Source organism: Podarcis filfolensis (genome assembly GCF_964270895.1).
Source record: "Podarcis filfolensis genome assembly, chromosome: 1".
Taxonomy (NCBI): domain Eukaryota; kingdom Metazoa; phylum Chordata; class Lepidosauria; order Squamata; family Lacertidae; genus Podarcis; species Podarcis filfolensis.
Genome location: NC_139604.1, coordinates 124,390,876 through 124,415,827, shown reverse-complemented (window position 1 = coordinate 124,415,827; position 24,952 = coordinate 124,390,876). Strand labels below are relative to the sequence as shown.

General features: G+C 42.3%; 1 protein-coding gene and 2 long non-coding RNA genes across 6 annotated transcripts in view; 1 reads left to right on the top strand and 2 right to left on the bottom strand.

Annotated features, from left to right (window-relative positions):
- Positions 1 to 24,952, bottom strand: part of LOC310766656 — a 174,451-nt gene that overhangs the window by 87,158 nt on the left and 62,341 nt on the right. The gene's annotated exons all lie outside the window — the stretch shown is intronic.
- On the top strand, positions 25 to 8,582 carry LOC310766380. 3 transcript variants are annotated; one of them, XR_014550114.1, is made up of 2 exons: positions 25 to 935; positions 7,191 to 8,582. It is a non-coding gene; the product is annotated as an uncharacterized lncRNA (long non-coding RNA). The 3 variants fall into 3 exon arrangements; XR_014550115.1 differs by lacking the exon at positions 25 to 935 and adding an exon at positions 3,982 to 4,706; XR_014550116.1 differs by lacking the exon at positions 25 to 935 and adding an exon at positions 3,982 to 6,129.
- Positions 1,368 to 21,925, bottom strand: CLBA1 (clathrin binding box of aftiphilin containing 1). 2 transcript variants are annotated; one of them, XM_083619121.1, is made up of 6 exons: positions 21,717 to 21,925; positions 15,817 to 16,521; positions 13,684 to 13,832; positions 11,169 to 11,298; positions 6,996 to 7,106; positions 1,368 to 3,967 (listed from the first exon to the last, which is right to left on the bottom strand). In XM_083619121.1, the coding sequence occupies exons 2-6, from the start codon at positions 16,291 to 16,293 to the stop codon at positions 3,800 to 3,802; spliced, it is 1,035 nt and encodes a 344-aa protein (XP_083475247.1). In that variant the 5' UTR covers positions 16,294 to 16,521; positions 21,717 to 21,925; the 3' UTR covers positions 1,368 to 3,799. The 2 variants fall into 2 exon arrangements, with proteins under 2 accessions (XP_083475247.1, XP_083475248.1); XM_083619122.1 differs by having other exon boundaries at positions 21,504 to 21,758.

Here is a 24,952-nt window from a genome sequence, read left to right as displayed (position 1 = left end):
TCCAGGCTTAAGGTAGTTTTTGTCTTTGATGTACAATCATTCATCTTCAATATTTTTAAACTGCCCCTTCATCTATGAAATATCAGGGAAATATACAAGAAATATTAGGTAGTTGTGTGTATATGTGTGTCATAAATTGATGAAAGACTGATAAAACTAAAAAGAAAAAAGACTAAATGATAATTGACTTTAAAATACATTAGCAAATATTTATGAGCAGGTGTTCAACTGATGGTAGCAATGGTGCCAGCTGCACTTTTATGGGTGATCTCACGACACAGGGAGAGCTGCAGTTCACCAGGTAATTTGTCTGAAGCTGGGCTTCCAGTGACAATGCTCATTCCAAGACCTCGTCACCAAGCTAAATTTACAGTCTTTCAAGGGGAGTGCAACCCATCTTGTACACCCAATTGCTGGACATGAGAACCACCTCCATGTTGTCAGATGCTTCAGCTTACTAGCTTACATCCAGCGCACTTTGCAAAACCAGGCACTGGTCTGAACAGCCTCATGCTGCCATGTTACTACAAACACTTTGATAGCCTCACCCAGCAGCTTCTTATAAAATATTTTAACTCGGATGGACTAAGGTAATGGGTGGCATACAAATACAATTCATCATGTGGACAGGATGGGACCCTGTAGCATTCAGAAGCATGGGCAGAAACCCTCCAATGCTTTCTCAAAGTGACCCTGTATATTGGGGGCGGGAAGAGAAAGGTATTTGTAAGTCCACTAATGGCCATGTCTAAAGGCAAAAGTATGCAGAGCTGTAAATGTGCATTTTATACCCCCCCCCTTTCTTTTACATTAGTCTGGTTCTTTCACACTGACACTTCCCTCCCTATCCTCTATCCAGGCAAGGAAGAAGCATTGTCAGAGTTCAAGGATACATCCCAGCCAAGCAAAACAACTCAAGGGTGGTGTAAAACCATGTGGGTAAGAGGTCTGGCTTAGGGGAAAAGCTTATTTGTGATAAATGTCTATGCCTGGATGAGGCTTCAATCCCATGCAGCTGGCCTCATCAGGATACTTCCCTCCCAACTGCTATAGGACCAACCCCTAACTCCTAGAATCTGAGGGAGACTACTGGGTCATAAACGCCTACTCAACAAAGACAATTGGAATGGGGCCATTTATTGCATAATAGAGTCGCAGGTCAGTCAGTTCCAGGTTCACATAGCAGGTGATGGGAAAGGCTCTGGGGTCTCTTGAGAGCCGCTAACAAACTTGTATAGACAGGGAAAGCTAGTTAGGTATGTCTAACCTGGCATAAGGCAATTTCAGAAGTGCTTTAAATTCCACCCAAACATCTGAGTGAATAGCTTGTAGGGCAGCGTTAGAAGAAAACATTTAACAGCAAAACCTTTATATTGTGAATAGTTTATTAAAGGCAGAGTTACAAAACATATCAGTGCAGATTTGTTCTTCATCAACTAGCCTGTAAGAGGCGTAATTTTTCCAACTTTGAGCTTTGTCATGTTACGGGCCCTCATGCCATGCTAACTGGGTGCACATGTTCTGCTCCACTCATTGTTAAGCAGCTTTAAACAAAGGCAACTGGACACTGAATTTGACCTATTGCTATTAAAGTAATAAGGACACATACACAAAAAAGTTTCTCCTAAACTGACAATAGTGCCCACTGAGTTTTATTCCAGAGCTGAGAACACAACCCATAAAATTTTCTATAAGCTACGCTTACATGTAGATTATGCTATGTTCATACCGGCATTGACTGCAGTGCTGGGATAGAGCCTTACCCGTCATCACTTGCCCTGACCCTTCAAGAGAAAATTCAGGACCAGCACCCATAATTAATGTCAGTGGATATGACAATAAGGCCTTCTAACATTTCATGGTTGTAAAACAGTTTCAGAATTTAAAATACGCTCAGTATAAAATAGAAGGAAGTAAACTTTCTCTTTCCGTGACAGAATGTTAAAATTGTTTCATAATTGCATGGGACAGAAGCAAGGTGAGCAATTGCTCTCGCTCTCTCTGCTCCCCACCCTGCCTTTTAGTCAGAGACAGACTCTCAAGTGCAATGCTTCCCAAAGTGGCAGTGCTGGAAGAAGTTACTCTTGACCTAATGTGGGACTGATGCTGCTAGGATGTAAATTATAAAGCATGGAGTGACACAGTGTAGCTAAGTGAGGGGAATGTTACAAGTAATATCAAGGTGGGGGCATAAAATATCTAATTTAGGTTAAAAGAGGGCTGTTTCTTGAAGTTTGAGAAGTACTTCCTAGTTCTTGGACTCCTTTGTTCTAGTGCAGCACTGTTCAAACCATTGGGGCTTCTCAGAGAGGTACAGTGGTACCTCGGGTTACAGACTCTTTAGGTTACAAACTCTGCTAACCCAGTAGTACCTCAGGTTGAGAACTTTACCTCAGGATGAGAACGCAAATCGTGCGCTGGCAGCGTGGAGGCCCCATTAGCTAAAGTGGTACCTCAGGTTAAGAACAGTTTCAGGTTAAGAGTGGACCTCCGGAACAAATTAAGTTCTTAACCCAAGGTACCAGTGTATACCAAACCAGAAGACAAACTTTTCCCTTTGACATTAAAGCCACACTACTTCTGCAATGTGCAAGTGAAGGAGACTTTGAGGGTTGTATGCAATCATGCTGTTGATGTGCACACAAAACAATTTCCGCTCCCATAGCAGGGCCCCATATCCATCTTCTCCTTAACTTCTGCTCTGGAGAGGTGCCCCCCCCAGCAAATTTTGGGGGTGTATAGGGAATACAGGTGGGAGTATAGGAAGGTGATGGAAGTTCCACCTGTGTAATAATTGAATTCCACACCAAATATGCTATAAGTTGTTCGGCTCAAAAAAGGGCAACTATGCAACTCACATGGAGTGAGTGCAGTCTCTGAAACACTCCCAACTAGACTGTGTTGGGAGTGACTAATCAAAACCTGAAAGTCACTGATTTAGTGTATGCTCCTTTTAAGATACATCGCAGAATTCTAGCAGAGGCCATAACATTTAAGGAGTTGAAAGGCCCTTAAAGGTTATTGGTGCAGTGCTATTATTAGAGGCCCATTCAACAAATATATTCAGGACTCCCATTTTGGTTCATTCGTATCATGCAGAAGTATCCTGTCTTGGCATAGACATTCAAGGATGTATTTATCTCTAATCCTAAAGGAGAAGGGTCAAGAGGGAAGGACAGTTGTTCAACAGTCTTCTGATGAGTTGCACAACAGGATGGTTCATATGCAAACCAAGCAATATAGAGAAGTGTGGCTGATACTCAAGTTTGCCCATCTCCCCCAAAAGGCAATTCATAAACCAGTTATACTAGTGGAGGCACAGGACTGCAAGTAGGGATAAATAAGAGAGAAGTTAGGACAACCTGTACAGTCTTGAGTTAACCACAGAAATAGTGAGCTGGAGAAACAAAGGTTAAAAGGCACACAAACAACACACATTTTAATTTGGGGGCATAGTTTAAAAAGTTTGACAAATGCCATTAATGCTTAAAAGATAATGGCAGGATTGAGTTAGCAGAGCACAACCCATCCTTTGTTTATAACAGCTCAATTCTAGCTAGTTTACCATAAGATGTAACATGATTTGCCTGCAGTTCCTGGCAAAGGGACATAAAATCATAGAATTGTAGAGTTGGAAGGGACCAACCCAGTTCGTTTACTCACATCCCTGATGGTAGACTGAAATTAAATACACAACTTAAGGTTTTATTTTCTTCCTCCTGAAGCTCTTCATTTTAAATTAATAATACAATATAAGCTTTAAAAAAAAATGATCAAAACAACAGAAATATGTTGGTTATTAGCAAACATTGCTGCTGAACATTTTCATCTTTAGGCTTCGTGTAGTAAAAATCCTCTTCTTCTGTGGAACTGTGATATATTGCATATTTCCACCAGATGGGGTTTTCTTCAAGAAAAGGTTATAGGAAAAGAGATGGCTCTGTTTTGGAGCAGGAGATACAGAAAGCTGTGCCAAAAAAACAAAGGAAAAAAGTAATGTGAGGGCCATTCACACATGACATGGGGGTGCAAACTGGGGTTGGCCAAAGGTGTATGGCAAGATTTTGCAGCTAATTCAGGCTTATGTATATTAAGCAGATGGCATTTCACTTATTTTGTCTTTCTCAATTTCTACAATGGCAGTCTCAATAATACAAGAAGTAGCTGGCTAGCAATAGTGGTATCCTAAAATTTCCCAGAAAACGGGACACAAATGTTAAGCAAGCCAGCTTCATAGTCCATAAGCAACATCTTTTATACAAAGGAAAGGGAAAATACTAGCAGTGCACACACAAACATTCAGCAGACTGGATTCTTCAGATCTGTAGAAGGATAGGAGCTGCAGATCTGGAATCTGAAACATTTCCCAAGTGACACCTTTCTCATCTCCCCACTGTTTTTGCTTGTGGTTGGAGGCAGGGGACCACAATTTCTGGCTGGTGAAGCCAAACATCATGGTTCTCATCTCTCCCACCTCATCTCTCCTGACAAGCATATCACTCCTGCAAGCATGCAAATTTGGGTGGAGCCTTTGCAGAGTGGTGCCCAAAAATCTTGCTCTGCCCTTTTGGCAAGGGAAGGGCCAGTGGGGAGTGTACCAGGTTAGGTGCTACTGCAGAAGATGCTCTGAACACCTTACAGCAGTGACATGCAACACCCAAATCCTTTCATGAAGAAGCACCAACAGAAAGAGTGGCTGTTTGAAGGTGTGTGTTTCTGCACCTTCCAGGAGTGGTGGCCAGTCTTCCCCACCTTTTCTGTCCCAGAGCAGGAAAGGTTGGCAAGCGTTTGTTTTATATTTTTGGTGGCTTGGCCCTGTGTGACCAACACTCTCCTAGCAACTTAGAAACAAACCACAACTTTCTTCCCAACGTCAGAGCTAGGACTGTGGTAGGGACTACTGCACCACTGCTGGGGTGATCCTTGCCTCTGCCACTTCCAGGTTCTGAGGGAGGCTGGCAGCAAAATATTTGAGAACTGGTTATGGGTTATGGGCTTGCCATAATTTCATGGGAGTGCTGAGAACCCACAAAATGTGGTACTGGGTGCAGAATTCATCCTCCTGAAGATTTAAGCTTTCTTTTTTCCATTTTTTTTTTAAATTTTAAAAGCTGCTGATCCACATGAGCATGAAGATGCTTGTAAGTGTATAGACAGGGCCTAGGGACAAGTAAACAAGATTTGTGGAATGTTTGATTTCTCAGGGCCTTGCAGGTCTTCCTATGCCTAGCAAAAACTACAGGGAGGAAAACATAGAATAATTGTACAGATCATAGAATTTAGAGTTTTAGGGTGCAGAATATGAATATTTGTAGTATGGTGTGGACACTGCCCCATGTATTGGTTTCATATGAATTGGAACAGGGAACGTTTTGAGGAGATTTCCTCCAAAGCAGCATCTACACACCAGAAAAATAGGCTACAAGAACCACCATTCAAGAAAAAGAAAAAGAAGAACTCCTCCACAAAATATAACTAGAATGGAGTTTTTTACAGTGTCTTTGCCTTATATTTGTTCTTTAATGCCATTTTGCCTTCCTTCGTGTAAACCAATGTTCCTTCAATCTCATGTCATAAAGAGCCCTGACACAGCTACCTTTGTGACATCTTTTTCCAGTAATGTACAACCCAAACCTCTGAATCACCAGCTGCTTGAAAGACCGGTTTGGCACAATTACTCAATCCATAGCTTTTTATGGCACCTGTTCCCTTCATGCTGTTTCACTATATACTGTTGGTATCTGACAGCTCTTTCCCTTTTTCCAAGGTGTTTGTCAATGCCTTTTAAATTAGCAATTGGTCCTCCTTAGTTGGCAAAGGACCATTTCTGAGGCCAGCAAGCCACAACATGTAGTTCTGATAAAGGGTAGCTCAAATTGCCTAGCCAAGTTCACAGATCTTGTCAGGTTGCACTTGTACAACTACCCCTGTCTTCTGCTATTTGATTACTTAAAACTGAATGATCTGAAGCTCAGACCATCTCACTCCTAAGACAACATGATAACTGTGCGTCGCACCTAGATTAAAGCAAGTAACAAGATAATGCAGCGAGGCATGCTCTGATTCAGGGTTCTAGCCAGCCATGCCTTCTTGCAGGATACGCCATTTCATCCCTCTCCACTTCCAATGGTGAGTTAGCATCCCAGGGCCAATCAAAATGCTCAGTCCTCATTGGGCTATTCCCCCACTTTTCAAAAATTGTTCCTTGGAGCTTACTAACACCTTGTGCATGGTTGGTGGCATTTTGGCTACGCACACTGATAATGAGTTTTGTTAGTATATAGGAACATCCCCAGAAATTTGCAAAACCAGACAGAGTTGAGAGACAAAGCTAAGCAGATTGCATTAGAAAGTCACGGTATATGGACACAGGAAGATATATTACTAATCATGAGCTGTAAGCGAACAGGACAGTTGGGAAGATGACAGTGGACTGGAAAGTTTCTTAACACGACCTCTATCATACTAGTTGCAGCTCTACTTATTTATTCCACCTGGCATTTTGCTAGACTTTCTACTAGGTTTGGTGCATCACCACACTGCAATTTGGTATGTGTTGGTCCAACAAGTAAGGATAACTGCAGTCAGTGTGGCACAGCATGAATTGTGTTGGGCTTGGAATGAGCACATGTAATTCCAATTACCATTAAGTCTATAAAGTTCCCCAGATAGCTTTGGAAATGTCACTCACCTCAACCTATCCTTTACAGCTTTGCAAAGATACAAAGGGCAACCTGCATACACTGGCCAGGGCTCTTTAGAAGGATGGAATATGAATGGGATAACTGAAATATGTGTAGTCCTGAACTAAGGAAATCTCTTGGACCATAATATAGGCAAGCGAAACACCAACAGGCGGGTGGCTGATTGCATGGAACTTGTGCCAATTGCAAGGAGGATTAAGAGAAACATTGAAGATTACAGATACTTATTTGCAGTACACAAAACAGACTATACAAACACATAAAAGTAATAGGATTATTTTCTATTCTCACCTTGGTTTGAATTAGTGCTTTACACGTGCTAATGTTGAACTTGTCAACATTGGAATCTTCATTTTCGCTAATGCTAGTCTCCAAAATATCATTCTTGCCTTCTGGAACAGCCTAGTAAGCAGAAATCACATGAGATGCTTACAAGTAATCCAGATTCTGCAAACCTATTTAGACAAGTTAACTTTTTCTTTACAGATCACCATCTTTTCTATAGGATCAAGCTGAAACTAAATAGATGCAACTGGAAGCCCCCAGACCTGGAGCCCAAAGTAATCTGATGCAGCAGAGACTGCTGCAAAACAAAAACAAAACAGCAAGTGAGTCTTAACTTCTGTCTGCTACTTTGTACTGCTTAGATGACCTTATCCAAGTTATAACACCATCACTCTCTGCAGATCCTCACTCTCTTGCTAGCAACAGCCAAGGATGTAAAGTGGTGACAGGGAAAACACAGAACATCAAGATATGGGAAAACCTCCACTGTGAAGAAGGTGAATTCCATGTTATATAAATCCATTGTGCACTTGGAATACTTTGTACAATTCTGATTGCCGAAAAAGATACTGTAAAGCTGGAAAAGGTTCACAAAAGGGCAATCAAAATGATAAAAGGGATAGAGCAACTCACCTATGTGGAAAGGTTACATTTGGAGCTATTTAGTTTAGAAAGAAAGCGAGTACAGAGAGACATGTTCAGATATGGCGGCACATATTCAGATTACACATTGTGTGGAGAAAGTGGATAGGGAGTGGACTGGGACACTAGAACCCAATGAAGTTGAATGTTGGAAGATTCAGGGAGGACAATTTTTTTTTTCCAAACAGCGAATAGTTAAACTCTGGAATTCGCTCCCACAAGAGGCAGTGATGGTCACCAACTTGAATGGCTTTTAAAAAGGATTAAAAAAATTCATGGAGGATACATTTGTCATGGCTACTAGCTTAGAAGTCGAACAGAATCCTTTCCGGAAGTCCATTTGACTTCCAAAACCTTCAGAAGCCAAAGTGTGGCTTCCAATTGGCTGCAGGAAGTTCCTCCAGCCAATGGGAAGACGCGGAAGCCCCATCAGACGTTCAGCTTCCAAAAATAGTTCGCAAACTAGAACAGTCACTTCTGAATTTGCGACATTCGGGAGTCAAAACGTTCAGGAACTAAGCTATTCGACCTCCAAGGTATGACTGTATTCCCCATCACTTTCAGTATGCTCCTGTATAGTAGCTGAAGGGAACTGCAAGCAGATCCTGCTTGAGTGCTTCCCATAGGCACCTGGTTGTCCAATGCAAGAACAAAATTATGGACTACATGAACCTTTGGTCTGATCCAGCAGGACACTTCTTCGACTCTCTCCTTGGCCAAACCCTCACAGGACACATTTTAGCTTGTATTCCTCACTTCTCCATTTGATGCTTGGGAAATGGAATCATTACGTTCCTGCTGTTTGAGCCAGTGCAAATGCTGCACTAATGAAAAGTTTACTGGGGTTTTTATATATAGCACTTGGAAAGGACCTGGGATTGAGTCTAATTTCTACAAATTATATGTGAAAACCTGCACTAAAAACAGATTTACTCTTCCTCATTTTAGAAACCAAGCTGCCTAGCACTTTCTTTGTTTAATGTTTCAAATGTGCCAGGATCCAAAGAGCCTCATGTGCTTTTGTACATTGTCATGGAGAGGTTCACCAACGCCTCACCCCACTCCCAGCTGTTGCCTCCATTCCACATTGTACATTCTTTGGAGAGTCTCCAAATCTCTAGGAGTGGCATCTCAGAAGATGGAAGACACAATGGAGTGTTAAAGGGAAGAGAAAGTCCTGCAAAGCCCAAGCAAACACACAGTCCACCACATCTAGCCCTTTGGATCCTGGCCTCATTTACCAAGGGGCCAAAACTGCTTAGGGACACCATGATTTCTGGAAGAAATGTAAAGCCTCCCCTAATAATAGTGTCACTGCTAATAATACAGATTCTGAACGAATAAGGTGGTTTCATACTGCCCCCCCAGCCCACCCTTGCAGTTCATATTTACAGTTCACACTTCATAACAGCAACAAATACAATCTTTTCCGTTGTTCTTAAAACATGCAGGGGTAAGCAACAAATTCAGAGCACCTCTGATGTCACTCATCTATGGCAGTCAGCGATGGTGAGAGGCCAGAATTGTGGAATGGGCATGGATGGAAGATGGGGTCAGATGCCCAGAGAAGGAACCGGAGGGAGAACTGGACTGCTTAATGGGCAGCGTGCAGAAGCAAAAGTTGGGAGAGGAGGGAGTAGGCTGGGGAAAGAGGCAGGCCAGATATCTGAGGGGTCATTCATTACCTGTAGTTCAGAGCCCCCAAAAATGCAGGCCTTGTGTCAGCTTAACTGAGAGCAGGCCCAAATAAGTACTGCTGGTATCTCAGAAAAGGAAAAATAAAGTAAATTAAAAGTGACCCAAGTTCTTCTTATACAGATTAAAGCATACTTAAGATGGTATAATGCTTTTAAAAATTTTGTTTTTAAACATATTTCTCTAATTTTGAAAAGCGGATATTCCAAAATGGCATGGCAATATCTTTCGTATGGACTGAACCAGTGCTCATTTAAATCAGCAAAAAACCTCGGCACCTGACTCACAACTAGAACCCTTGCATACAAGTTCTGCTAACCACTCCATCATGAACATACAGTACATAGTCAAGGTATTTTCTAACATTATCAGTTAAAATATCAAGGTGCAATTTAAAGTGGCCAGTTATGCCACACAGTACTTAATATTCATTGTGTAATATTTTTTATCATCTCTACAGCTAGTCAAATGTTTTCAGTAGAGTAACTCAATAGCAAGCAACAGTTAATAGCATGACTTCACAAATATACTTGCCAGATTACCAGTGGTGTCCACTCCTCCTTCCCTCAAATTATGCAAAGAACTTGGGGTGGGAGTGTGGGGCTCATCTTACACTTTGCAGTGGCTCTGCAGAAAGCAGAAGCAGCATGAAAGATTTGTGCTACTTCTGCCAAAGAGAGAAAGCAGGGCCACCCAAGACATTTAGGCACCTGAGGCAAATTAGGAAATGGCATCTCCCTGTGAATCACCATTTGTTAAGGACCCCATATACATATACAGTGGTACCTCGGGTTACATACGCTTCAGGTTACAGACTCCGCTAACCCAGAAATAGTACCTCAGGTTAAGAACTTTGCTTCAGGATGAGAACAGAAATTGTGATGCAGTGGCAGCAGAAGGCCGCATTAGCTAAAGTGGTGCTTCAGGTTAAGAACAGTTTCAAGTTAAGAACAGACCTCCAGAACGAATTAAGTTCTTAACCCGAGGTACCACTATATGTATGTACACACCCTCTTCCCCCTCTCTGCAGATTGCCTTCTTTCATTCACATCTATTTTTGCACATTGCCTCCACTCTGTCCTTTTTGGAACGCACAATAGGGCTCCCAGGAAGGGGAGAAGAGGGGGAACTTGCCAGGTGGCTTTCCCTCCCCACTGCCTCACTCTCCGGGTAATGTTAGAAAATCACCCCAGCCTGCAGCAGTTTCTCCAAGCCATGGCCAACACCACCTAAGTCACCCAGGCAAGTAAATGGGGTCGTGCTAGCTGCCCTGCATTGTGTGAGTAGCTGTTCTTAGCTCCATAGGTTATCACTAGTTCTCCTACTAGCTCTTACCTAAGGAGACTACAATATCAAGAAGCCATTGCAAAAGGCTCATCAGGGATTCTGAGAGTTGCTGGTGGTTCTCTGATTGTTGCAGACAAGGAGCTGGTCTTAAAGGCATAGATGTGCTTCGTTTAATGAATGTTTTACTCAGGATGGGAGGGAGCTAGGTGAGTGGCACCCTGATCCAAATCTGGGTGGGTAGCAGGGGGTGAATCTGCTGCACCTCTCAGCTCTCCAGACCTTGCTGCCCTGAAGCAATGGCCTCACCCTGCTTCATGGGTGGACTGACTCTGAGAGACAAGATACCTTAACTTCTCCATCCACTGGTACACGCGAAGGGAGCAGAGGGAATCAGTTGCAAAAACAAATCATGGCAAATAAGGAAAACCAAAATTTGTAGATTCCCAAGTTTGGGAAATGCTATTTTTGTTTTCTCTGGCAACCTTAAGACCATAATATCTGTTAATCTTAAAAACAAAATGCCATGGTATTCTAGAAAATATTTCAGAAGAGTACCTTTTGATGAGCATCTATTCCAAGCACAGCTAGAAGGTTTTCGTGGTAATGAGATTTGTTCCAAGGACGTCTTAAACTGGAAGGGTTAGTGGACTGAGTAAGAGTTTTCCATAAGTTCCCAGAGTCAGTGCTTTAAAAGGAAATGCAATTCAGATTAATCCAAGATAACAAAACACATACCTCATAGAAAACCACATTTTCTGCTTACAATTCAAAAGCAGTTCAAGTACAGCTGAAGAGGACAAGCTAAACCTTTGTCACCCTATCAGAAGAATGGCACATATGTACTCATATATATATATATATATATATATATATATATATATATATATATATATAATGTAGCATATAATTTTTATGTATACTGCTTAGACACTTGGGTAGTTAAGTGGTATATAAATACCTTAAATAAATAATATATTCCTAATCTTCCAATCACCATAGCAAGCCTTAGGCAGTTCTTTGCCCTGTACTCCATCTATAAAGTGATTCCCCGCCCAAGCCCCTCCCCCTCGGCGCCCGGCTGAGGAGCCGCCGCCACCGCCGCTCCTGCTGTTGGCGTTTCCGGACTGCCGCCGCCTCCAACCGCCTGCTGCTGCCGCCACCGCCGTCGACGACGCTCCCCGAGCGAAGCGTAGCCCGGCCGGGGCGGGGGAAAGGGCTGCTGCTCGCGGCCGGCTCTCGTCGCTCGGCCTGGGGGAGGCTTGTCAGCCGCGGCGGGCAGGAATGACCTAGAGGCCTTAAATACATTTCTGCATCCTTTGGGCTCTACAATCGAGAGAAGCTCCCTGAAAGCACTACTCATTAATGTTAAAAGGAAACTACCTCAGCACACGGAAGGAAAGGTGGAAAGACTTGCAATAAAAACAAAACAGTTTTTCTGAATAATGTGTACTTGCAAAGTCTCCAGGAAACAAATTTCCATATTTTTTTTCAGTATTAAGATGGGAAACTCAAACGGATTTGACTGACGGGCTCTGTCAAACCAAGAAGCTGTTAGATCTGCTGATGTGAAGGCTCAGTGGTTCTTCAAAGAAAGACGTCTCTGTTAACAATCACTGTTGAACAGTGATTTTGCTCATCCCCTCCTAATACTATTTGAAGCAGTTTCTAACTATTATATTACTTTGAAAAAAATTAAGTTCCTTCAGTGTAGCATTTTGTTCCAATAAAGGCAGATGTTCTTTAGCCTAAAGCAGATTTCACATATTTGTCTGAATAGTCTGTTCAAGGCCATTTGACAATTATATGCCTTTTGGCGGCTTCACATACATGTTTTAAATTAATCATTATGACTGCAGCAGCAAGTGGTGACTTACATGTGTGAATGAGTTTAACATATCCTTTCAATGGAGTCAGTTTACACATTCAGCTATCAAGCATTGCTTCCCTCAGAGTGACGTGAATCAAGTACAGTACTGTATATGCATGTGTTTGCCAAATCTCAACATTAACTGTCCCAAAGGCCCCAAAGGGCTCATCTTTCAGACAGGAAATTGAAGAGTATTAGTGACTCTCTAAAGCAGAGTATACTACCGAACTGGAATCTGAACTCAGATTTATTTATTTTTTAAATTATATCCTGCAGTTCTAGAAGTTCTGACGTTCAAATCAGCGCAAAGCATGAATTAAAAAACAGTCTGCTAAAAAGATGAAACTATAACATCCAACCTGCAATCCCACAAAACAAATACCAAATGAGACACTCCAGACATCTTAAAATAATCCAAAGCAAATGTCAAGGCACAATATAGTTCCAAGTCCATCCCCAATGCTCAACTCCCAGGATTTGACTGAAGGCAATTGATTCAGTTGTCCAGCTGAGCCACTGATTATAGAACCACAGGAATCTAAGCAGCTACAGTAGCACAGGAACCGTTACTCATTCTACTTTGCAGCTAAAATGCATGCAGATGAATTCAGTAAATTGAATTTCTATTCCACTTACTGATTGTCAGCTTTTGGATGATGTATTTTAGTCCCATGATCAGTATGGTTAGCCAAAGTATAGGAGACTTTAAGATTGCTACACTTCAAGGAAAGGAGGGTGAAAGTGGTGAATGGGGTGGAAGGGACAAGACTATTGGTCTTGTCCGCTCAGTCCTCTGGAGCCTATCTTCGCATGCATTATTGTGTATTTTGCAAATAAATGATTATGCTGAAATTATATTGATTCAATAAATGGTACATACGTAAGTTATTCTAACATTAAAATTGAAAGAATCCCACAGAAGTTGCTCTCTTGAGGCATTAGGGAGAACCACAGTGGGCTGGGAGCTGTTACTGCCAAAACCAAAATAAGACATGTAGGAATAGGAAGCAATGAGGCAGTCAACAGGAATCCTGTTTTATCAAATGAACTCTCACTATTCCAAGCTACCAAAGTTATAAATGTATGCTATATTCTTGTACCATCACCACGTTTTCCAGCAACTTCGGAAGCCTTTCTGCCTTCCAGATACCAGCACAGCCCAAATCCTTGCACTAGATACAAGAACAATTATTAAACAGTTACCAAAGTTGTTTTGTTGTACATTCAGGAATGTTTGTGTCTTCTGTTTTTGTATAAAGTACTTGATCCAAGCTGCTAATTTTCTCCAAGAACTGTGGTACAGGAACTTCTGGAAAACTCAGTTTAATAATATCTTCAGAGCTGAGGACAGCCTGGAGAAAGCAAGGTAATGATTGAGGCCAATGCTTTGCTGTTTTATACAATGACATACAGCATAATTTCCTGCATCCTCTGAAATATTCCTCCTTACTTCCTACCAGAGAGCTAAGTCATAAGAGGATTTCAGATACACTTGGACAACTCAACACTACACAATCCCAGGTCCAGGATAGGGAAAATACTGTGATACTCTATTAGAGGGTAGCAATGTAGTGCCTTCCAGATGTTGTTAGGCTCCAGTGATATGGGAGGGGTTTCCAAAAAAAATTGTTTTTGTTTTAGTGCTTAACTTTTTTGTGGAAAAGTTTCCATTTCATAAGTTTACCTGTGTTGGAAGCACCACACAGGCTACCCCAACTCTAATGTACTGAACAAACCCATGCAAGACTGGAGGCTCCCACCTCTGTGTAACTATTCGGGTCTTACAGTCATTCTTACAATGCTGTAGAAAAACTTAAGAAGTTTCAGTCTTATCTAGTTATCACCTCTGTGCACAACATCCTCAACTCATTGCACCATCTTGGAGGTCCCCCATCTTTTGTACAGACATCTATGGTGATTTTTTTTAATCAACATGTCTATGTACTCAATTAATCACTGCCATTTTATTATTTTGATTCTTTAATAATAGACAATACAAAGGAGGAAAAATGTGTTGGAATGACAATTAGAGGAGGGGAAGCTATAAATATCTCATTTGAAATGTATCGGTATTGGGTGTTAACGCACTGTCATTTAATTCACTGATGAATCTACATCCAATGGGATGATATAATGGTTGCCCAAACAAAAATCCCAGAGGCCACCACAATCAATCAGATTAAACAGCCAGTGGGCAAGTAAGTTAGAGGGCTACATGGGTAATGGAGAAGCAAAAGTGCTCCAGGAAGCAGAAGCAGCTGCCACCAAGGAAACAAAACCGAACAGCAATCATAAGCAAGGAGAGAATTGGCGGGGGAGGTTGCCAAATGAACAGTAAATATTAAAACCGAGGACTATTCAACAGAAGTCTACTTATAACAGCAGTTGTAATGTCACAAGGGAAAAATGTGTGACAGCTGAAGGTATGTGCTCCTTACTCACTTGCATGACTCTTACTCATGTAAGTAAGCTCATTGGAATTCACACAATGCCTTATTCTTCTTAAAAGGGTACCTGTGTGACTAAGGATTAGGTAATCACAAATGGGAGCTGCAACAAACAGAGTGCTGCTGTTCAGGATGCCAGCTATGTCTTATTCTAGAATTCTCCATTCCACCTCCAGTCTGTTAGCTTTTCATGGCCACTGAGCAAGCTCAGTTTTCACTGGGCCATTTTGGGGGTTTTCCCCTGACTTAGGCCTTTCCTGCCCATACATTTTCATTTATTGGCACTTCTGCAAACCTTTGGGCTTTCCCAAGCCTGCTGGTATATTGCACTTGTATTGTGATGGTGTTCTTTTAGCTACGTAACAGCTTCAGCATAAAAAATGGAGGGAATGGTAGTTTTGTTGAATATCAAAATGGTTTCCATTATATGAAGATCTATTTAATATTTAAAAGTTCTTAACATTTTGAGTTGCAACAAAATACTAAGCAAGAGTCAATTTCACAAGTTTCATTCACAGTTAGACCAAGAATGCAAAATTCTACAGACCAAAACTGATTGTTGCACAGACACATAATGCTTGCACTGGGAGATGGTAGCAACAAAACAGGAAAAGGGAGCCATTTGAAGAATGCATCTGTTTAAAATATATTTCTACCTTTATCATATTCAGTTGTGCTATGTTTACCATATAGCAAAATAAAAAAAGGAAGTGAATTGATGTTGCCATCAGTTCCTTACTGCATTTAATGAAGCAATGTGTTTTAGTTCTGTGTTGCCAAATATTTAAAGGTGACACCATGGAAACTAACAAAATGTATAGCATTCTTAGACAGGAGAGAACAGGACTCTGAAGAGGAGGTGGATCATTCTTAACTTATTAAAACATACCTTCACTGAAGTGTTAGCAAATGTTTCTTTTCTGTTGTGTCCAGTTGTTTTGGAAAAGACCTGTCTGCATGAGGTAGTGAGGCAGCTGTCACTGACATCCGCATCATTTGTGTAAGTTTGTTTTCCATTTGGGTTCTCCAAAGACTCCAAGGTGTTGCTTAAATTTTCCTGCTTGACCTCACTGAAACCTTCAAAGTCACCCCAAGTACTGCTGGATTCCACCAAGCTGGTGTCAGGACTCTCCAGCGATGCTTCATAAACCCTTTTGTCATCACACTCGACAGGAAGGCTTTTCTGAATCATTTCCAGTTCTGAGCTTTCATCAAAATTTCCATTTTGGTTTAGACAACGTACATCAGTCCCACTGCTGTTTTCACTGAGAGAGGTGGCACCCGTCTCTGTTGACAGAGGTTTCAAAATTGACTGGCTTGAAACTTCCGCACCACTATGTATTTCCACTATATTCTGGTCTTGCATTTTTCTGTTATCACAACAATAAAATTCATGAACATCAACCAAAAAACATGGCTGATAGCAAAAGACAAAACCGTTAATGTTTCAAAAACATAATGGGTACTTCATTGTGCCTTGAACAGCTTGCAAAAATGTAGCTTAGCAAAACAGTGTGTCCTTCAAGGTCTCCCTAAGTCATCAGTGCAGTGCTTGTTTTTCAGTCTTAACTTGCTTCTCAATCCAGATTTCAGGCTGCAAAAAAGGGTTATAAATAAAGACCTTTCTGATAATGCTGTGTGTAAGGCTTACAAAAGATAAACGATTAGGCAAGAAAAACGTTCATGCTTGGACAAATACATTCCAATGCAATGCAGTGAATTCTTGCAAGAACAGAAACATAACAAAAAGATTAGCCCGGCTGAATTTTTACCTACAGCGACTGGGATTTGTGTTTCTCCAATAGCAGCCTCTTGTGTGACATGGTGAGCTGCTTTCAAAACTGAGGTCTTTCAACACACTTTGTACCATGTGATTCACTGAGCCACCTATGAACACTACAAATCCGAAGGGGCTTAATCATATTTCCATCTCTGCAGGAAACACTGGAAATGTAGTGGAGGGAGATAAGAATCTCTAACATAACTGTGAGCACCTTAAACTATAATTTCCTGGATTTTTGGGGGGAGGGGGAGAAACAATTGTTAGAACATGTTATAAAACTGATATGTTTGGATGAAAAATACAGCTGTCTTCAATAATTTTTCATTATTCAAATAAAAAACCTTTATCATATGCTCCTAAAGATATTTTAAACTAGCTCAAGAAACCTGCATAGGAAAGATGCACAGGGCAAACCTATACATGTTTACTCAGATATAAGTCCCCCCATACTCAATGGGATTTACTTCAGATAAGTGTATACAGGATTGGACCCCATGCCACAGCACAATAGGCTATTTTCCTGCCTAAAGGTATTTCCATATCTCACTAAATAAACCTTGTAAAACAGATTCTATACAGCCCTACGCTCCTTAAAAGCTAGCTTTCCTCAAATAAAACCCCTCTAACAAGTTGGGAAACATTGTTGAGTAAGGTGCACCCAACAGGGGAACTGCTTGGTGTTTAAGCATATAATTCTAGGCTAGCAAGTGATAAAATAAGATGACTGAAATCTGCAGAACTAGCAGCATACTCTTTGGCAGATGTGGTTTTTAATATCAATGCTTTGGGGTTTTTGGTTCCTCTTTGTATTTTCACACAGCAGTCAGCAACTACACAAACCAAAATGAAATAAATGTTGGGGAAAGACACCCCCCCACACACTCCCAAGTAGCAATATGCTGGGGACTATTATGTTCTCTTTGCATGAATAAGAGCAGTCAGCTATACTGTGGAGTTAGGTTTTCTCACTGTGGAACTAGGGGTTTTTTTTCTCTTGTTGGTGAAACTATTCTTGTTTCTGAGACCGATATTTACAACTCATAATTCAGAAAGAAGTTACCACAAGTTGCAAGTAGGTGACTTCTCCCCTTTCTCCACTGATAGAGCAAGCAGACATTATTATTAGAAGATGATGTCACCTTTTCCCAGCCGTACCCTGAATAATTTGTAGTGGAATCTATGGGATAATTTGATGCCAATCTGTGCAGGCTTATCACTGTATTTTTGGTCTACTGTAGATAACACCATTCTCCTGTTGCTGACAGAATGAGAAATGGAGGGAATGAGATGGTAACCTATAGAATCAGCTTAAATGGCTAACACAATTCAAGCTTCCAAGTCACCTCTGATTTCAGAAAATTGTGGGGAGGAGCTCAGTGGTGCAGCACCTATTTATAATTGGTGATGCTGGAGATCAAGGCTAACAACCTTTTGCAAGAGAAGTATTTCCAGTAGAGCTGAGCTGAAATTTCTTCTCAGAAAATGTGAGAATCTTTTATTTTTTGCCTTGGGGGGGCGGGCTGAAGAAAAAGAACAGAGGGCCATTTTGCCAAATATTCTCCACCATTTTCCTTCCAGAATGCCCTACAATGACACTTGATCTTGGGATCAGTGGAGAATGCAAAATGGTTGCCTGGCTGCCAACACAGTTGCTTCTGGCAGCAGCACCAAAAAAAACCTTAGGTAAAAAGAAAAAAAAGTCATGTCACTACTAACTGTTGGAGAAGTTCTCTTCTGCCCTTGAATATTCAGCAAAATTATTCCCCCATCCCCTCACCCCCATTTCACCACCCATGAATAGAGTACAGATTTTAGAAGGCCATTGTTGCTCAGCTCTAATTTCAGGAATCAAGCTTGTGGAAGAACTCTCTGCAAAACCCTGGAGAGCCTTTGCCAGTGAGGAGTAGACTAGCACTGTAAGGCATCTTACAGTGAAGAAGTGTGCATGCACACGAAAGCTCATACCAAGAACTAACTTAGTTGGTCTTTAAGGTGCTACTGGAAGGAAAAAAATTTTTTTGTGTTGACTATAAGGCTAGATGAACTAACTTAAAGGGAGATTTGAGGGTTCATAGAGTTTAGTGCACAAGGCTGGAAATTAATAGGCATAGTCAACCAGCTTGTTAACAATGAATGTATGCAGACTCCTAGGAATTTGAAAGATTGTTTCCAACCTAGGTGTTAAACATTCCTGTTTGTTGCCTTTAACTGCAGGAAGCAACACATTACATTTTGAGGCAAGACTTTTTCTGGCATTTATATTTGGAGGTGCTAACAACAGCGGATTAAATAAAATAGGGCATCCTGCATGCACAGAGCTGTATCAAAAACCACTAAAAGACAACTTCCACTGCCAGTCACAACAGCTGCATGCATTCTTGGGGCAGATTCTCACCATACATATTAAATTACATATGGGGAATTATTTTCCAGTCAAAACATGGATTGCCTTGGGGTTGTCTTTGAGTGGGGCTATCTCTTTCTCTCTGCCACCCCCATTTCCCCTCTCCCACTCCTCCCTGCCCACACACCCCTTTTCTCTTCTTCACCAGAGTCTATCTGCACAAATTAGGCCTGAGGCTGCTCTAGGAAGGCCACCTCTAGTTTCAATTTCTAGTGAAGTTGTTACTTTGAGTTGCTTTTTTTAAAAGCTCCCACTCCCAGTCTCATTTGGCATCACACACCATCGTTGTCACCTCAGTTTTACACTAGGAGATGAACTGAGAAAATGATACATATTGAATTACCATACAGTATTTACTCAAATCTAACGCTCACCTTTTTTGGTTGCAAAAATTAAGGTGCGCATTAGATTCAATAGCACATTTACATTCACCAGCAAATACTATTTTGGTTTCAAGGTTCTGAAAACTGAGGTGTGCATTAGATTAGATGGTGCATTAGACTCAAGTAAATACAGTATCTGTACTCTTAACTTCTGTTAACTTCTTCACCGTGTTGTAATGAGTTTAAAAGTTTTAAGGAAGCCAGTGGTTGAATAATTGAAGCATGGGAATGGGATGTTAGGATAGGTAACTTTCTAAGCAAGCCATCAAATGTCAGGGAGAACATGTGGAAAGCATTTTTAAAAATTCATTTATATAATGGGGATTTATCTGTTTGAAGTACAGAAAGATCTGATACATAGAAGTTGCAAAAATGAGCTGTCCATTCCCCCCACAATGATAAGCTCTCTAAGGCAGCAACCTTGTAATTTTTGAGTATTAACATTTGCTAGAGGTTTTTAAAAACCTTTTAGAAGCTATTGTAAATAAATAAACAAACCTGCACACTGTTTTGAGATCAGTTATTAGGACATGCAATAACTGTTCACCATGACACATTTCCCTAGTGAAAAGGTACTTGTTAAATAGATCAAGTCTTATTAATGATCCATTTTGACACATATCTGAACAAGTTAAAAAAAAAGTAATGTTCTTTGGGCGATAAACCTGTACACATTCACTGAGGCAGAAGTCTGATGAAGAAAGTAGGACATGCTACAGAATTAGGCTGGTGCTGCTCTCCTCAGCTTCAAGCTACTGTCTGCAGTAGAGTTTAACAACAACACCCTTCTATCTCACACTTTTTCGGTGAGAACTGTCAAGACAATATATGCAAAGTGACCTGAAACACTTAGGAAAAACACTATAAATCAGGGGTGGGGAACCCATGGCCCTCCAGACGTTGTTGGACTTCAGCTCCCATAAGCCCCAAATAGTGTAGCCAATGATCAGGAATGATGGAAGTTGGAGTCCAACAGGTTCCCCATCACTGAAAGATAGATAGATAAGATATATTTTAATGTGATGCTAAACTTTTATTTATGCCAACTGTATACTGCTCAGGCACCCACACTTTCATTAAATCATTAAAAAAAATACAAGAAACAATTTCCATTTTCATCTGGGGTTGTTTTTTTTTAAATTAACTGCTGAGCTTTGGATTATTTTTATACATTATACATTTATTTACACCCCACCTTTCCCCCTAATGGAACTCTGGCAGATTAACTTGCTTCGTTCAGTTCAAGGGGTGTGTGTGTGTGTTTCTAGCTCTCCATTTTAAAATTTAATGGTTTGTACATGGGTTTACAGTGGTACCTCGGGTTACATGCACTTCAGGTTACATATGCTTCAGGTTACAGACTCCGCTAACCCAGAAATAGTACATCGGGTTAAGAACTTTACCTCAGGATGAGAACAGAAATCGCGTGGCGGCAGGAGGCCCCATTAGCTAAAGTGGTGCTTCAGGTTAAGAACAGTTTCAGGTTAAGAACGGACCTCCGGAATGAATTAAGTACTTAACCAGAGGTACCACTGTATGTTCAATTTCAGTGGCAAACCTCCTCAGGGGCGCTTTTACATCCTGAAAGGCAGCTCAGAAGAAATAACTTACAGCAAGTAGGCTCAGCTAGGTAGAGCACGAGACTCTTAATCTCAGGGCCCTGGGTTCAAGCCCGCACCGTGGGCAAGCAGGGATTGGACTAGATGACCCCCAACTCTGGCAATCCTATGAAGTATTAACAAACCATTCAGCTTTAAGGGGCACCTATATTTTGAAACCGAAGGCTTTTGTATATGGCAATTTTTTATTTTTTATAAAGAGAATTAAAGAATTCATAGGCACGCTTTTAAATTCTGAGAGGCAGAACAAAATAATACTTAATTTGAGGAATAACATTTTAAAAACCAGTTAAGTTTTACAAGAACAACAAGAACAATGCGGCGTTATCATTGGGAAGCCTTAAAATCTGCACTGCCTGCTGAACAGCGGTTATTTAGGCTGCCTACCTGCTGTCTGCCCACCTCCTCCACCTTCCCTTTCGCCCCCTGCTCGGCGGAAGGGAGCTCGAGCACCTCGGCCTGAGGAGAAGGAGGCGGTGGCTGAGCCCCAGAAGGCCCGCGCGGTGAGGGAATAGGGAGCCAAGTGAGTGACCGTTAGGGAGGCCAGTGACGAAAAACGGGGAGAGCGCGCGCGCGCGTTGAAGGAGGGGGGTCGCTTACCTGCTCCGCCTCGCGCACCTTCCTCCCTCAACCGACAACGGCTCTCTGACAGCTCCTGGTAAAGAGGCGGGGGGGCGGGGCAGGACGCAGGTGCCGGCCTGCGCGCGTCAGAGAGGCGGACCCGATTGGCTGGGTTCGCCAGACGGAGGGCGGAGCTTGAGCCTGGCACAGCGCGTTCTTCGGGCGCGGAGGCGGGGCATAGGAAGCCGACAAATACACAAACACCGCACGCAGGCACGCGGGGGCGTGGCCTGAGGTGTTGTTGGGGAGGATGGAATCCGCGGGGGGGCGGGACGCAGGTGCCGGCCTGCGCGTCAGAGAGGCGGACTTGATTGGCCGGGGTTCGACTGACGGAGAGGGGGGTGGAGCTTGAGCCCGGCACAGCGCGGAGGCGGGGAATGCAAAGAAGCGCGCACAGACGACGCACGCACGCACACAGGGGCGTGGCCTAAGGTGGTGCTTTGTGGGAGGGTAGCCACGCCGCGCGTGATAAGGGTGGCCGGCATTTCAACCATAGAGATAGGAAGCGGGGGAAAAGGGTAGAGTTGCACGCTTTCTAAAACTTCTATTTCTGCCGAATGAGATAAACTATAATAAGTGGGAGAAAGCAGCACTGGCCATTGGGTCAGCTTTCCCCCTGTGTCTTCCTTAATGAGGCCGGGTTTCCTCAGCCTTCAAAAGGCTTATAACGGCCGGAGCATACGGTGCTCTCTCAAAATGTATTTCTAAAAATTAAGACGGACACTTTGGAAGTCCCTGCCTCTTGATAAAAAGCAGAGACATCACCTTGCCAACAAAGGTCTGTATAGTAAAAGCTATGGTTTTCCCAGTAGTGATGTATGGAAGTGAGAGCTGGACCATAAAGAAGGCTGATCGCAGAAGAATTGATGTTTTTGAATTATGGTGCTGGAGGAGACTCTTGAGAGTCCCATGGACTGCAAGAAGATCAAACCTATCCATTCTGAAGGAAATCAGCCCTGAGTGCTCACTGGAAGGACAGATCCTGAAGCTGAGGCTCCAAGACTTTGGCCACCTCATGAGAAGAGAAGACTCCCTGGAAAAGACCCTGATGTTGGGAAAGATGGAGGGCACAAGGAGAAGGGGACGACAGAGGACGAGATGGTTGGACAGTGTTCCCGAAGCTACAAACATGAGTCTGACCAAACTGCGGGAGGCAGTGGAAGACAGGAGTGCCTGGCGTGCTCTGGTCCATGGGGTCACAAAGAGTCGGACACGACTAAACGACTGAACAACAACAAGCCTTTTGATATCAGGCAGGCGCCTTCCCTGTATTCTTTTTGGCGCCTGCTGGAACACATGCCTATTTCGACAAGCCCACCCGGATGCTTAGAGAGTTTGTATGAGTTTTAATTTGTTTTAGTCTGTTCTGTTGCGGTTTTAACTTCCTGTGTATTTTTTAAAAATTATGGTTGCAATTATTTTTTTTCAAGTGATGATTTTATTGTTTTATCTTTTTTTGCAAATGGCTTTGAAGTTTCTTCTACAATCTTCTACAATTTTGTGGAACAAAATTAATAATAAATAAATAAATAACATGTCTATATCGTGCGGAGGGAGGGGGAAGCTGTGGCTTACTGAAGGGACAGGATACCCAAATCCTGTCTGTGAAATCACCCCAGGCTTCAATAATCACCCCAGGCCTCAAAACTGTCCAAACATTACAACAGTCCTACAGTGTAGTCGCCGGTTCGTATTTCAGGTTAAAGGAGAGGTTGGCTCGGATGTACAGTGAAACAACAACAACCATGCAGTAGGCCCCTTGGACTGAAACAAAAGTCAGTCTATTCAAAGTTTCCCCTGCCCTGTCCAAGTCCAAATACAGTGTTTGACCGCATGTAGAAACCTTGTGCCCTGTCAACTAGCATGCAGACAGACACATCACACCTTCAATTCTGCAATTCTAGGCCTGGCTACTCAGAAGTGTGTGTAAACGACCGCAGCATATGTGTGTGCATGTATCTAAACTAGCACATTTCTTTTTACTTGAAATAAGTTCGGAGAACACCATATCCTATTTGCCTACCGCCTTTTGTTTCTGGTTGGACACACTGCCCCTGCCCAATCACAGCTACGCTGAAATCCTAGATTTCCCCATTGTCTTCTGTGAGCAGCTGTTACTTCTGCTTCACAGGAGCCGGAAAAAAATAAGAAACCAGGAAATTCCACCTTTAGACCACAGATTCTATGACTCATCCTCTTCAAACCCCTTGCTTTGTGCAACTGTTTCACCTGATGAAGAGGGATGGAGATTTCGATCGCTCCCTTTCTGTCTCAAGAACATCCCACTCTGAAGGCCTTGGCCTCAGCTTGTAGTCTGAGAGGATAGAGCTGTACCATCATGAGCCCAAGTTCTGATGACCAGCTTTACTTCGCTCAGTGTGGCCTGGGAGAGGGATAAACAGCAAGTTTATCTCCAGGAAGCATAAGAGGAGCCTTCTACATAATTCTAGTCCAGCATCTTGTTCTTACAGGGGCCAACCTGATGCCTGCAGGAAACCCGAAAGCAGGACCTGAGCACAAGCGCTGTCTCCCTTCCTGTGGTTTCCAGCAATGAAATAGTCGAGAGTGGATTTCATGCTCTTTATTCAGCTCATAGTGGTGAGGAGGAAGAATGACCTCAAAGTATCTGCTTTATATACATTATTTACACAATGGGCTGCACGTGATTGGCTAATTCCGGAATTCTCCTGTAGGCCAATCAGGTTGCGGATTCACTTCTATCTGGAGCATGATTGGGTGGTTCCTGCCGACCAATCATACTGCTGCATTGTTCTAGGACCAATCAGACTGCTGCATTTTGGATCCTATTGTTCTAGGACCAATCAGACTGCTCCAGTTTGGATCCTATTCAACTCAGTACATAACAAGCAACTTGTGCTCAAAAGCATCGCTGCCTCCGACTCTGGAGTCTGAGCATAACCATTGTTGCTAGTAGTCACTGCACGTCTTATGCTTCCGACTTGTCCTCCCGCCTTGCTCTCCTATTCACAGGACAGCAGCTGAACTTATAACCATCAGAGAAGGCAGAGTCGTTGATAGGCATGCCTGGGCAAAGATCTTGCCAGACCAGTTCCTGTGCTCATTCTAGATCATTCACCATCAGGACCATATCCAGACTGTCACTAGTTTGCAGGTGGAGTTATGTGACCCCGGAGGCAGCCCTGTATAGGGAAGCTTTTTTAAATGTTTAATGTTTTTTTATATTTTTATATATG

Excerpts from the sequence above, each read along its gene's own strand:
- CLBA1 (XM_083619121.1), bottom strand. The coding sequence starts at position 16,293 with ATGCAAGACCAGAATATAGTGGAAATACATAGTGGTGCGGAAGTTTCA. Across the intron at positions 13,833-15,816 it reads TTGCTAACACTTCAGTGAAG|GCTGTCCTCAGCTCTGAAGA; the intron begins GTATGTTTTAAT and ends TGCTTTCTCCAG. Across the intron at positions 3,968-6,995 it reads AAGCACTAATTCAAACCAAG|CTTTCTGTATCTCCTGCTCC; the intron begins GTGAGAATAGAA and ends TTTTTGGCACAG.